At 31.8% G+C, this 14,127-nt stretch overlaps 1 protein-coding gene across 1 annotated transcript; it reads left to right on the forward strand.

Moving 5' to 3' along the window:
• Positions 1-1,942: 1,942 nt before the first annotated feature.
• LOC127716685 (uncharacterized) lies at positions 1,943-9,254 on the forward strand. Its single transcript, XM_052222921.1, has 5 exons — positions 1,943-2,085; positions 2,908-3,045; positions 5,209-5,367; positions 7,357-7,453; positions 9,181-9,254. The coding sequence occupies exons 1-5, from the start codon at positions 2,025-2,027 to the stop codon at positions 9,185-9,187; spliced, it is 462 nt and encodes a 153-aa protein (XP_052078881.1). The 5' UTR covers positions 1,943-2,024; the 3' UTR covers positions 9,188-9,254.
• The last annotated feature ends 4,873 nt before the right edge of the window (positions 9,255-14,127 follow it).

Genomic DNA, 14,127 nt, shown 5'->3' on the forward strand with positions numbered 1-14,127 from the left:
CGTTTTCTTAGTTTAAGGGGGTTTATGCATACCACTTAAGTTTTGTGGGCATGATTTAAACCAACTTTAAGATTTTACTAAGGAAATACTTAGTTTAAGATTTGTTATGCATACCACTTAGGTAAAAAGGGCGCAGTTTCCTTAACTTAAGTGTTTACTAATGAAAATCTTAACTTAAGTAGCTTTATGCATACGGGCCCAGATTCCTTATTCGATGTGGATAGAGTTTAGGCCCTTTTTTATAAGCTTTTTATATCTTGTTTAAGGTTTCTGATATTCAATTGTTTTTTACTCGAGTATTACTGAAGGGACATGCATTGTCGAAATGCTCATGTAGTACCGTTAATGTTATTTGTCAATGACCACTTGGTTATAAAATTATCAATATTTGTCAATGACCGCTTGGTTATAAAATTATCAATATTTGTCAATGACCACTTGGTTATAAAATTATCAATAATCATTGATCAGATAGCTAGGCATATTGTCAGACAAGGAAGATATGTTTAAAAGTACAATGCATTTTTTTAGGATTAAAATTCAACAACAGATGTAAACAAAAAAGTTCGAGGAAGTATTTGTATTATACTGACAGCATGAGTTTGTAAAAGTTTTTGTCCAATAGATATATTAAATCTATAATTTAATGGATTATATCAAACAGTTTAGGTTTTGTAGAATATACTTGTTGATGATTAAAGAACAACGAATGATTTCTATAACAACCAAAAGGGAGCAGCAAAGCACTATGTTCAAAATTCGTAAATTCTTTTTTAATATATAAACGTGGTAAAGATTTTATATTCTGAAGACATTTCTTTTTTACAAAATTATACGCACTGGTAAACACTATTGTTATACCGTATTGTTATGTCGTTTTCATTGAATGATTATGATTTCGAAATGTATCCGTAATAAAAAAAAGACATAATTATCAAGTATGTTACTGAATTTCATTGAAGTAACATACCAAATTAGGGCCACACCTCGATTTACATAGTAATTTGCAAACATGCATATGAACAGATGCAATTAATATAATGAATGAATGCATATTTTATTTGCAAAGGCATAAATAACATGCTATGACAATAAATAGACAAGTATATACAATGTGACAAATGACATATAGCAGAGAACAAAACATAATGTAATAAAGGTACAATTAATTCACAATACATGATCTAATTTTCAATGCATGTTTCAGATAGTTACACAGTTTAATTGTAATTGATTTAGATTTTACTTGAAGAAAATGAAAAAGTTTAAAAGTATTTGGCCAAGAACAATAATATTTTGTCATAATGTCTTTTTAAAATAAATTAAATTGCCAGGAAAAAAAAACCCCTCTTAACCTCGTAGCCTCGTAGCCTCCAACTTTCAGTTATTTATACATATATATAATTTCGACCGTATTCAGATCTATTATGCAATAATTGTAACATAATTTCTTGTATTTCCTAATGCCTTTTTAAAATAAATTAAATTGCCAGGAAAAAAAAAACCCTCTTAACCTCGTAGCCTCGTAGCCTTCAACTTTCAGTTATTTATACATATATATAATTTCGACCGTATTCAGATCTATTATGCAATAATTGTAACATAATTTCTTGTATTTCATGTGTCGCTTCATGTCAATTAAATGCATCAGAGCAGTCGTGTACTGTCTCAATTTGTTGGACTGTGGTCGATACCTCTGCTGGTTGAAGAAATGATTTTATTATCGTAAACATAAATATGTTGTTATTAAAAATTATTTTCTCTGCAGAAAGTAGTGTTATATTTCTATCTTTATGGGTTCATAAGGAGTACAATACCAACGTCCTTTTCCTTTGGTTGTCAAGGACGTTCACACATCCATCATTATCATGCAATTCCTTCGTTAATAACGTATGGACCAATCAAAAACTCACAACAATAACATTCCCATAATGCAACATAATTTCTTCAGTGGTCCATTGATCCGACTCATTTAGATCATCGTCGTTTCACGCATTCTCTGAATTACCTTTCAGATAGCTAACATGGGAAAAACTACTCTGCTCGTTTTGTTTGTGGCAATAACAATGATTAATCAGTATAAAGGTAAGTGTAAATTTTTCAGGACTTTTTAATAATGGTAAAAGAATTTTACAAATATATATCGATGTAGGCAGAGGTTGTTACATACATGTATCTCAATCAGTGGTTTGGGAAATCAAATATAAGCAACTAACATGACTTGTGTCTGTTTAGTATGTCATTGCTATTAAAAAAAATATGGAATACATTGTGTTAAATTTTAAAAATAAGTACACCGCATACTTCCGATTTGTAAGACTTCCATGTTCAATTTATCAACGGCTGTTAAATAATTGATAGTCTTTGAGGGATATGTCTTTGGGGTTCGTGTTGTTTAATTGTTATTTTTTTGTGAAGTGATTTTGTTGGTTGTTTCTTGTTTTTTTTTCGTCGTTTTACTTCAGGTTTGAAAGATAATGAATATAGGTAAATTTAGCCAAAATCGAAATTCTATCGGAAAGAAAGTGTTGTTTAGTATTGTTTTTCAAATACCAATCAATTTATTGATATTAGCAATTTATTTTCATCCTATTTTTACGAAACAATAACACATAACTGTATCAAAATGTTCTTCAACACAAATGTTTAGCACATAGCACATTTATAATTAAATGTTTGTGAAATAATTAACAGTCTTTCAAGAATTTGACTTTGGGAGGGGGGGGGGGGAGGTTCATGTTGTTCAATTGCTATTTTTCTGTGAAGTGACTTTGTGGATATTTTCTTTTTTTGTCGTTTTATCTAGTTAAAGCGGTGATCCATTCAACAAGAATATAATATGTATAATATGTTACCTATTAAAGATTTTCGTAGATTTACTTGACTCTAAAATAATTTGTTATAAAGTTACAGGCAAACCGAACTTTGCATGTACCGGACGAGATGGATATTGTTCCCATTCTAATAGATGTCCATCATCAGGAGGTTATGTGGAAAAACTAACTTTTAAGTGCAAATGTGGTAATGCATGTTGCAAATGTACTGGTAAGTAACGAATTTATTTCAGCAATAATTATCGTAGGATTTCATACCGACCGATATGATTATTGTTCGGCCTATCTGCTAGCCATGAATACAAAATTGAGACAAAAAGCTGTACACATACGCAAAATTGATTCATTTGGAAGATATTCTGTGTCGTCCAAATTTTCAACAATTATTCTGAATGAGTAGCAAAGTATAGAAATTCCATGACATAGATTAATTAGACAGACATTAGTGTGCCAATCTTCAATCTCTTACTTTGAATTTTTCGAAATACTTTTTATTTTCTAAATCGACTACATCAGCTGTATTTGGCCAGAACTTTCGGAATTTTGTGGTTTTCTATTTTTTGATTTCACAAATATATTTAATAAATCATTGTAAATACACATACAGATCTTTGGTTTTTTCTTTCCTTTTTTTTATACATAACTTTTCCAGAATCCACTCCGTTATCCATACGAAAATATGATCCGTGTTCAATTTTAAATTTTGGCACAGTGCTGATTCAGCAAACATGTGCACTATCGGATGATCTCGAATGTGTCTAAATATTCTTGTTATAAACAGTATTTAACTTGTTTGATAAAATTTGGTGAGTATACAAGTTTTTGTTTTATAAGATTTCTACTAATCTATTGTATGCCGACGTGTATATGTATTGCACAAGTTAAATTATTCATCTGAGAATACACAATATTTCTCTACACTATAAATTAATAATCGTGATGATACATGTATATCTTTTTTTTTGTATAATGTTTATGAATCACACATTATGAAATCTAAAAATACCGTATGTTACATGTCGTGACTCATGCATGGTTGAACATGCTTACAAACATATCTTGGACACATGCTGACATGCATGGTTGAACCTGTGAATAAACATGACCATATTCGGCTTGTACACAATTAACAATTTTGCATACAGTGTTCTGTACTTGCTATATAAGTATTGTTTCAAAACATCTGAAATAGATTTATTCCTGATTCATTTGATACTTTTCAATCAATCTATTTGTTTTAGAATTATCTTACTGTTTTTTTTGTTATTAAAATTGTTCTTTTCAATAATATCTGAAATTTCTTTCTAAAATTTTTTTTAAATGTTTATTTTTTTTGTCTTCTTTTCTATGATAAATGTGCTTTATATATTAAAAAGGATATTATTGTTAGTATGTAATTAATATCAAAGTATGCTGGGTCTTCAATTTTGTACCCTGTTACTAAATTTTCAAGACTTATAATGTCTTTGTCTATACCAAGGGAGTTCATTAATTGCATTACTATATTTAGAAAGTATTAAATGAGCAATTGACAAAAAAGTGTTCACAGTTTTCTTTTTCTTTACAATGCTTACATAAGTTGTCCTCAGTAATTTTCCACTTTTTTAAAAGTTCATTACATGGCAAAATGTAGTAAATAAGTTTCCATCTGAATATTTTCAATCTATTGTCAGTGAGATATTGAAAAATAAAGACAAAATTGTTTTTGAACTTAGAATTTAAATTTTTCCCACATAAGAAAACCATTTGGTTTTTAACGACTTTTGTTTTGGTTTTCAACGTTCTTCAAAACGTCATTCTTTATTTGACCCATTTTATTTTTTTTTCATTCCAGCGTCACTGGTGAGTAGTTTGTAGACGAAACGCGCGTCTGGCGTACAAATTTGTACTCCTGGTATCTTTGATTGGTTTATTACATACCACTATAAGGATGTCACAAGTAGAAATGGATTTGATTATCTATTCCTTAACAATGCAGGAAAACCCCGGTGTTGGGGGCGTTTGTTTTATGATTAGAACAAGTATGAACGTATCTTATATCAATACAAACGAAAACCGTCCAAAATAAACAAATTTCACTGAAACATGAAGTATTCCATTATTTCTCCGTATTCGGGTTATAATAAATGAATCAGAATCTGCTTACCCACCTTAGCGATAGAATACATCTCTGTTTATGATGGAGGTTGTTTTTTCAATTTGTTTTCAATGAAACTCTAGAGCACTGGTTTATTTGGTTTTTTTTTCCTTTTTTGCCATTTTGGTATCTCTGTTTCTTCAAAATATGAATTTAAATTTAGTATTTTTTTTTAATTCATCACAAAGCAGTCTCTGCTGTAAAAAATCTGTTAATCACTCACCCTTTTATTCATAGACACATGTCCTAATGGTTCTACATGTATGAATGAAGGTGAAACATGTAATGGAATGAAAGATCCAAACGGATGTTGTGGCACCAGGTTTTGTTGTACACCTATTACGACAACGACACCTGAACCAACGACACCTATTATGACAACGACACCTGAACCATGTAAGCAATTTACATGTAGCTTTCACAGATAATCACAAAATGTTAGGTGGAACATTTATAATTAATCCTACTTTACTGAAAAATAGTCATACAAAATTAAATAAAAATATTAATATTTAATAAAAAAAAAATTTGGGACGAAAAAAAAACCTTAAACATACGAAATATTTCTATATCAGAAAATCTTTAAACAAAATTAACAGCAAATCACCGATAAATCTGAAAAAAAATCTACCGGCTTTAAAATATGAACTCCCATAGATTAGAAAGTCTTGAATCATTCCAACTTCAACAAACAATGTCATTTGCAAAGTTGAAAATTAATATAGCAACTAATGTACTAATCAAACCTCATTAATAAAACATTTTTCTTCTAATGCAACAGACAAAAAATTAAAAAAAAACAAACAAACAAACAAAAGTGAAGAATACGATTTCATTTTAATCGTTCACCATCTAAAAGTATTCAAATCGGATCTTCGACAAGACACAGATAGAACAACTTTCAATATGTTCAAACTATATTCATTCCTAGAGATTATTAAGCCATCAAAAATGTCAAGTCTAAGAATTTAAAAATTCTGAACACAAATGAAATTCATCTTAAAGGAAAGTCATAGAAAAGGTTAAGCGCCAAAAGATCATTTATACAGAGCAGAAAGTCTGTAAACAGCATGAATAGTTAGATTCAATTGTCAAATCCTACACACTACATACCACAAAATCATCAACTCTATTCAATTAGAAGATCATTCAGCAATATAAAGTTTGACAGACCAATTCACTAGATAATGCATAAATAACATAAGGGGTACACATGTAACTACATCATATGGCCATATCGACAAATATTGTATCTTCAGTGATGCTTGGTGCCAAATATTTCCAAATAAATGCAAACTTAATAAAAATTTGGAATAACTGATTAAACAATAAAGAATTATTTTTTCTATATGTCGTTAATGTATGTCGTTTGGTTGCTGTCACATTTTCGTTTACCCCTTAAAATCATTTAAGTGTTTTCTTTTACTTTTCCGTTAAATTTCTGAAAATGTTTTGATTTCAAACTATTTTGCATTTTTTTGTGGATAAATACCTACTTTCTTATCTTTGAAAACTTCCAAAAGAATAGATCATCCATGATCCTAAGTTATTATCATTTAAAAATTGTACGTCTCAAAACGTCCCGAAAGAATCGACCTCAGGTGATCTATGATCCTAGGTTATTATCACTGAAAAGGTTGACGTTATGCGTGTTACAGTTCTAGTTCGTTTTATAAGCTCTAAAAAAATGAAAACACGTTATCAATTTCATGCGTCCGAAGCGCTTTTCTGGATTTACCTTCACCAGGAACGCTCAAAGCCGAATATTTGAAAGCCAAGGATGTATAAGGACCGAAAACGTCGAAGAGCTATAAACCAAAAATCTAAATATTCACTATAAGGTCGTTATTTATAGCAAAAAATATGGACCGTTTGAAATAAATGATTATGACAACTTCTAACCTCGAATCAGGAATATGAGAATAACATGACTTATCCTATTCGGGTTCATGGCAGGACTTTTTGAAAAAAAAATGAGAATAAATGGGCTAATATTGGTACAAAATTATAAATCATTTATGTGATATGTCTACTAGTTGACTGTAAGTTCCCGAGGGTTTCATTATACCCGTAGTTCAACACTTCTAGACTGGCATGACAATATGGATATATTGTTTTTATTGAAATTTGCTGTAGTTATAAATTAAAAAAAAACACATTTTTGAATAAAACAAAATACGGTCATCAGATCAATATTATTAAAAAAAAATATGAAAATACATGAAAGGGAAATCAAAAACCTTTATTCACAGATAGATAGACATAACAGTAGATGAAAGACATAAAGACAAACAACAGTAAAAATATGCTATGCTAAAAATTGAATAACTATTGTTTGTAATGTTGCGAAAATATGTATTATAAACCCATTCAATGATTTTACAGGTGTTGTAGACTGTCCTGCTTGGGGGAATTGTAGGACCAAGTGTATATATTATGAAGCAAGCCATGATGATGGGTGCTGCGGATTGAAATGTTGCATGTAAGTTTCATTGGATATATAGCAGTTTGACAAACACTGATTTTGATCAATGAGATGCTTAATATCTCCTTAACAATAGATATAATATAAATTGAATGGGGAATTCTAACATGATAGATAATAGTGTACAATCAATTTACAGTAGACACAAAATGAAAGATAAGTGGAACAAATTCTATCCAAATATATAACGTTAATTCAGACAAGTGGGCAGTTCCTGTTCCTGTTCAGAAACGAGCCGCAATTGGCTCCCAAATCCAGACGTGTTGAAAAAATCTTATGAATGTGCCTGTCAAGTACATCATTAGCGGTTGTCTCTTGTCGTATCTTCGTGTGGTGGTATTAGGAATATAAAAATGATTCAAAACCTTTGATAGCCTCGTTAAAAAAAAGGACATTTGGTTTAAAGCCGTGGTTATTTAAAGTTTGACATAAGCTTTAAATATTTACCTATTGATCATGTTTGACTCATCGATGTATAATCCATATGTCCTTAAATTAATAGCTGAATCGGGTATTTCGTTCAAATGTTGTGTAGAATTGAAAATTACAAATAAAGCTCTTAAAATAATACGACATTGCCAAGTTCCAAGGTAATAATTTTAAATCAATACAATTCACATTTCACGAATTACCCCTAATGAAAAATAAAGGCAACAGTAGTATACCGCTGTTCGAAAGTCACAAATCGATTGAGAAAAAACAAATCCGGGTTACAAACTAAAACCGAGGGAAACACATCAACTATAAGAGGAAAACAACGAAACAACAGAAACACTGAAGCGAACAAAAAAACAAAAGACAATGCAACACACACAGAAACGAACTATAAGATAACAACTGCCATTTTCCTGACTTGGTACAGGACATTTTAAGAAAAAATGGTGGGTTGAACCTGGTTTTGTGGCTAGCCAAACCTCGCGCTTTTATGGCAATGTTAAATATAACACTAAAATGACAACATTACATGACAGGAATACAGTACAAATAAATGCAAGAACATTCAAGACAGAGAAATACACAAATAAACAATACAATAGTACATTTCGACATGCTAACCAAGGAATAAAAACGAACACGTAAAACAACATAGGACAGCACACAAAATAGCACAACAGAACCACGAACTGTCTTTCAAACCGCGACATTTGTAATTTTCTTGATTTTCCTTGTATTGTATCAACGTTTTAGTATGCTTTTGAATGGAAACAGTGTGTGCAAAGCCAAACTACAAATTTATATAAAAGCCATTATGATAATGAATTGATGACCTGTATTTTCCATTTAGTCTGAATAAATAAAAATATTTTCTTCGACCAGTTATGCATGTTTAATATTCAAATAATACAAGCTAAAAAAAATGCCTGATTTCTAGTTTTAGTTTAAAAGTAAATACTTAATTTACTTTATATTCACTGAGCTGCATATACTTTTGGTCCTTTTACGTTTTATGAGCTCTTCAAATTTTAATGAGTTTTGGATTTTCAAATATTTTGGCCTCAAGCAACACTGCAGACATTTTTTTGTCAACATGCGCACTTATTGGATATATAGCAGTTTGACAAACACTGATTTTGATCATTGAGAAGCTTAATATCTCCTTAATAATAGATATAATAGAGATTGAATGGGGAATTCTAACATTCTAGCACTTATTGCGCTGAGTGCAGTAAAATTCTTACATTTACAGTTATAATAGATTAACGAAAACAATCTTTTTATTTCAGTACTTAATGAAGACAAGTTTATTGGAAACATCAGCTGTGTAACAGTTAAAATTAAATGATAAAAAATTGTATAATATTGTTGTTGTTCGTATGACACATGTTTCTCGAATAACTGTCGACACAAAAACGCAAAGAAACAACAGGGATACTTCAAACCCAAAACGTACAAATACAAAACGGTTAATCTAGAAATTATCGTAATGCCGTTTATTGTTGTCCATTGCTACGTCCTTCTTTGCAATTTTGTTTACTTCGAAAATGCCATACCGTATTTCAATTCAAGCTACAGTGATCTCTGGCTTGTCAACACTGGTGTTGTGAGTTTGATTGCTGGTTTGGGATAAGGTTCGTTTGACTAAAATCTTAACTGAATGGGTTTGCTAGTTTTCCAACAGAAAGTTCTCTCCAGGCATTCCGACTTTCTCTACCAATGAAAGTACTGTCCGCCATGATATACACAATAGTGGTGAAAGCGGCATTTATTACCAACAAAAAATAAATGAATTATAGTAATGATAACTGAGACCTATCTGACGTACAAGTTATGTTTTAAGTCTCTTCCTGATTATGATGGATAGTACAAGTTATATCATTACGTCAGTTCTTGTATAAGTTATATTCTTACGTCAGCACTTGTGTATGATGGATAGTACAAGTTATATTCTTACGTCAACACTTGTGTAGGATGGATAGTACAAGTTATATTCTTACGTCAGCACTTGTGTAGGATGGATAGTACAAGTTATATTCTTACGTCAACACTTGTGTATGATGGATAGTACAAGTTATATCATTACGTCACTTCTTGTATAAGTTATCTGCTTACCCTTCCGGAGCACCTGAGATCATCCCCAGTTTTTGGTGGGGTTGGTGTTGCTTAGTCTTTAGTTTTCTATGTTGTGTCATCTGTACTATTATTTGTCTGTTTGTCTTTTTATTTTTGGCCATGGCGTTGTCAGTTTGTTTTCGATCTATGAGTTTGACTGTCCCTCTGGTATCTTTCGTCCCTCTTTTATATTTTTACGTCAACACTTGTGTAGGATGGATAGTACAAGTTATATTCTTACGTCAAAACTTGTGTATGATGGATAGTACAAGTTATATCCTAAAGCCACTTCGTGTGTATGATGGATAGTACAAGTAATATCATACCGTCACTTCGTGTGCATGATGGATAGTATTATGTCGATTGCAATGTATTCTGCACATTCTTATGTTTCACACGTGCTTCTCTCAAATAGGGCATCGTTTGAATATTTGAAGCAGTTTGGACTATTATTTGTCTGTTTGTCTTTTTATTTTTGGCCATGACGTTGTCAGTTTGTTTTCGATCTGTGAGTTTGACTGTCCCTCTGGTATCTTTCGTCCCTCTTTTTTGGACCCTCAGATACTGTTGAGGACAATCGTATGTTGTAATCTTGAAGATTATATTTCCAACTTCTTTAAAACATACTTTTATCCCAGTTTACTCTTCAGTTCCAGTCCAATTTTGTCAATAAACATCATAACTATAAACAGCTGTCATACAAGCGGGAGTTTTAGCTAGATATAAAACCAGGCTTTACCCATCATTGTTTTTCTGAAAATGCTTGTACCTAGTCAGGAATATGGCAGTTGTTTTTAACTTGTTCCATTGATTAATAGCATTTGATTTTGACAGTTTTTATGGTTTTCCCCTTTTTGAATTTGCCATGGAGTTCAGTTTTTGTTGTATTTTTTTTAATAGAAAACCCGATGCGCTTTTTAAATTTACCTTCATAGGGAACGTTTAATCTGAGAACATCCCACGTTGGTTCATGTTAAGATGATTTTGTGTTCAAATTCTTTATAAACCATTATTTCAAGTGACATACTTTGATTAGCCATTTTACCCGCAAGCAATGATTAACACAGTTAGATTAACTAAGAGTTCAGTTCTCAGCTACTGATATAGTTTTTTACATATTTTATGAAATTACCAGTCGTTAATTTCAGAAATGATTACGAAACAAGGTTCCCTCAGGAAAATTTGACCTTTTATGAATTTTGCTATTCTTTTAGGTCCCCTTTGGTCAGTTAGCTCCAAACGTTTCTTCGTATGTATACATATAAAAATAAGAACAAGTTCAAATTGAAAACAACGTTCAAACCTATGATTGCGTTGGATAAAAACCGCAATTTTTATACGTGTGCATGTAAAACAAATTTCTTGGTAGAGGGGTCTAAATACAGCACAAACAACATGTTTCAAAAGACTAAAAAAGTGAAAAGTATATTTTAACAAATCGCATTTGACTAACAGATCGAACAACTGATGTTCTTAAACCCTGCTGACTGCCACTGACGATTGCCAAATAAACTGATCACGAGATGTAACATGGATCTTAATTATTAATTTAATACCAAACAGAAAACAATAAACTTGCGGAGAAGATGGTATACCGCAAACATGAGGTGCAAAAATTTGTACACCATATCCGGATTTCGACAATTAATGTCTCTTCAGTGATGTTAGGGATCGAAACGGTATTTGGAAGGCCATATAATTTACCTCAATTTTGGATAGACTCTTGAATTTTAAAGAGTCGAAATAGGATGAACGGATCATATAAACCCGAAGGAAAATATAATACAAGCCCAAACGAAAAAATATAAACAAGTCTAAATTGAAAACAACGTTCAAACCTATGATTGCGTTGGATAAAAACTGCAATTTTTATACGTGTGCATGTAAAATAAATTTCGTGGTAGAGGGGTCTAAATACAGCACAAACAACATTTTCAAAAGACCAAAAAAGTGAAAAGTATATATCAACAAATCGCATTTGACTAACAGGTCGAGCAACTGATGTTCTTAAACCCTGCTGACTACCATTGACGATAAAAAATAAATATATATAGTACGATTGCCAATGAAACAACTATTTACCAGATTTCAAATGACGAAGATAAAAGCAAAATTATTGGTCATCGTACAGTCTTCGACGATGAGAAAAAAATCATACCGTATAGCCAGCTATAAAAGGCCCCGACATGAATAATGTAAATCAATTCAATCGGGAAAATAGTCTAATTTATACAATATTATTTACGGACCCTGGATTTCAAATATAAGTTGTGCGCGTTCCTGATGAAGGTTTATCCAGAAAACTGCTTCGAAAGTTTGAAATTTATGGTGTGTTGCTTTCATCGGATAAAAAATTAACAGTTGTATTTGTTTAGTGTTGAACAATGTTTCATTAAATTGATGCACCCAGTCTCGCTTCTTTTGGAGTTCATTCGATTTCCTCAGTTTTTGTTTGCTACGTTGATTTGTATAAGTGAGGCGAAAGATACCAAAGGGACATTCAAACTCATAAGACGAAAATCAACTGACCACACCATGATGTGTATCTAATTAATAAAGTTATGAGTTTGAAATCAGTAAAATATTGTTGACTTTTATCGACTAACGATAAATATTAGTTCAACACGGATTATCTCATGCCGTTTGTTTTTTTCTCGTACTATTGTACTGATCTCCCTTGGACTGAGGACGTGGTGAAAATTTGTGCTCGTAAAAATTTTGAAATTTGAGTGAAATATACGGTAGTTAACTTTGTCATTAAGAAAGGATTTGGAGTAAGTTGGTTGAAACAAACCCAGATTTAATTGACACCTTTGTCGACCCATTAAGTCAAGAAAACTCGATTGATTTCGTGCAGAAAGTAATGGCGGCCACACCATTGACACCCGTCGACATTTAAAATATGAACTCTAGAAAAACAGTTATAGCTACCCAAGCAACCTTAGAACACCACCCTACCCCGAGAAAACGCTCTCTGTCACAGTCAGATGATGATGATGTTGCGAAGGCTTTGAAATGTAAGAAAAGTAAAAATGATAGCGACGATGACAACCACCCCCCTTTCAAACGACCACGCACAGTTGGTGAATATGATATGCAAATTGGCAAACAGTCTGGAAACCATGTCAGATAGACTAGAACGACGAATTAGTGATATAGAGGGGAATATAGAGCGTAAATTGACGGCAAAATTTAATACCGATACCGTACTTACGGACCGGGTAAAGAAAGAGGTCAAACAGGTTCGTGATGAAATAAGTGTACTAAAAGATAAATATGAACATTTTGATAAAACTTGTAGTGAGATAGTGTCAAAAAAACAAAACACTACCGCCGAAAAATCTGTCGAACGTAAATTTGACATAGTTGTGGGTTGTGGAAAACTTACACGACACCGCCCTGAAGTTAAATTTAGAAACAATTGTCAAGGACGTATTGAAACTCCAAAAGTGTGTAACGAAAATCGAGTTATGATGAAAGTAAAACAGGAATAGTTATGGTGTCACTTGGCGATATCGAAAGCAAACGAAAGGTAATGAAAGCTAAAAAACTATTGAAAGATAGCATGAAATATAGAGATGTTAACATAGAAAACATTTTGACAAATGATAAAAGAATACTCGATGCAAACAGTCGTAGACTGCTAAAAGCCGTCGGAAAGGACATGTAATTCACCTCAGTGGCTGGTCAAATAAGAAAAAGACAACATGGACGTCAACAAACTGAAACAATAACCGCAACACAAATGTGAACAACACAAGCGAGACATACAGACCACCAGCGAAACAACACACAGACTGGCATGAACAATGGTTTTAGACAAAATGATTTCAATGGTGGATCTTTTAATGGAAATTACAGTGATCGATATTGTGACATTCGAGGCCGAGCTCGTGGTAGTCATTATTAATATAAGTGCGGGTTATTGAACATAAATGGTTGGTTTAAGTATGCAAATAGCGATAAAAATAATCTAATAAATGACTGCATTACAAAACTAGATCTTCATATGATTGGAATCACTGAATCACATCTTTTAAAGAATAATATTATTAAAATTGACAATTACAAATGGTTTTGAAATAATCGTAGTCATATCCATACCAGACCGAAAGCGGGAT

This window comes from Mytilus californianus, unplaced genomic scaffold (genome assembly GCF_021869535.1).
Source record: "Mytilus californianus isolate M0D057914Y unplaced genomic scaffold, xbMytCali1.0.p SCAF_9, whole genome shotgun sequence".
Taxonomy (NCBI): Eukaryota; Metazoa; Mollusca; class Bivalvia; order Mytilida; family Mytilidae; genus Mytilus; species Mytilus californianus.

Bases quoted from the DNA above. Each gene is read 5' to 3' on its own strand.
- LOC127716685 (XM_052222921.1), top strand. From the start codon at position 2,025: ATGGGAAAAACTACTCTGCTCGTTTTGTTTGTGGCAATAACAATGATT. The intron at 3,046-5,208 runs GTAAGTAACGAA...TTTTATTCATAG, and splicing joins TGCATGTTGCAAATGTACTG to ACACATGTCCTAATGGTTCT. The intron at 5,368-7,356 runs GTAAGCAATTTA...ATGATTTTACAG, and splicing joins GACAACGACACCTGAACCAT to GTGTTGTAGACTGTCCTGCT.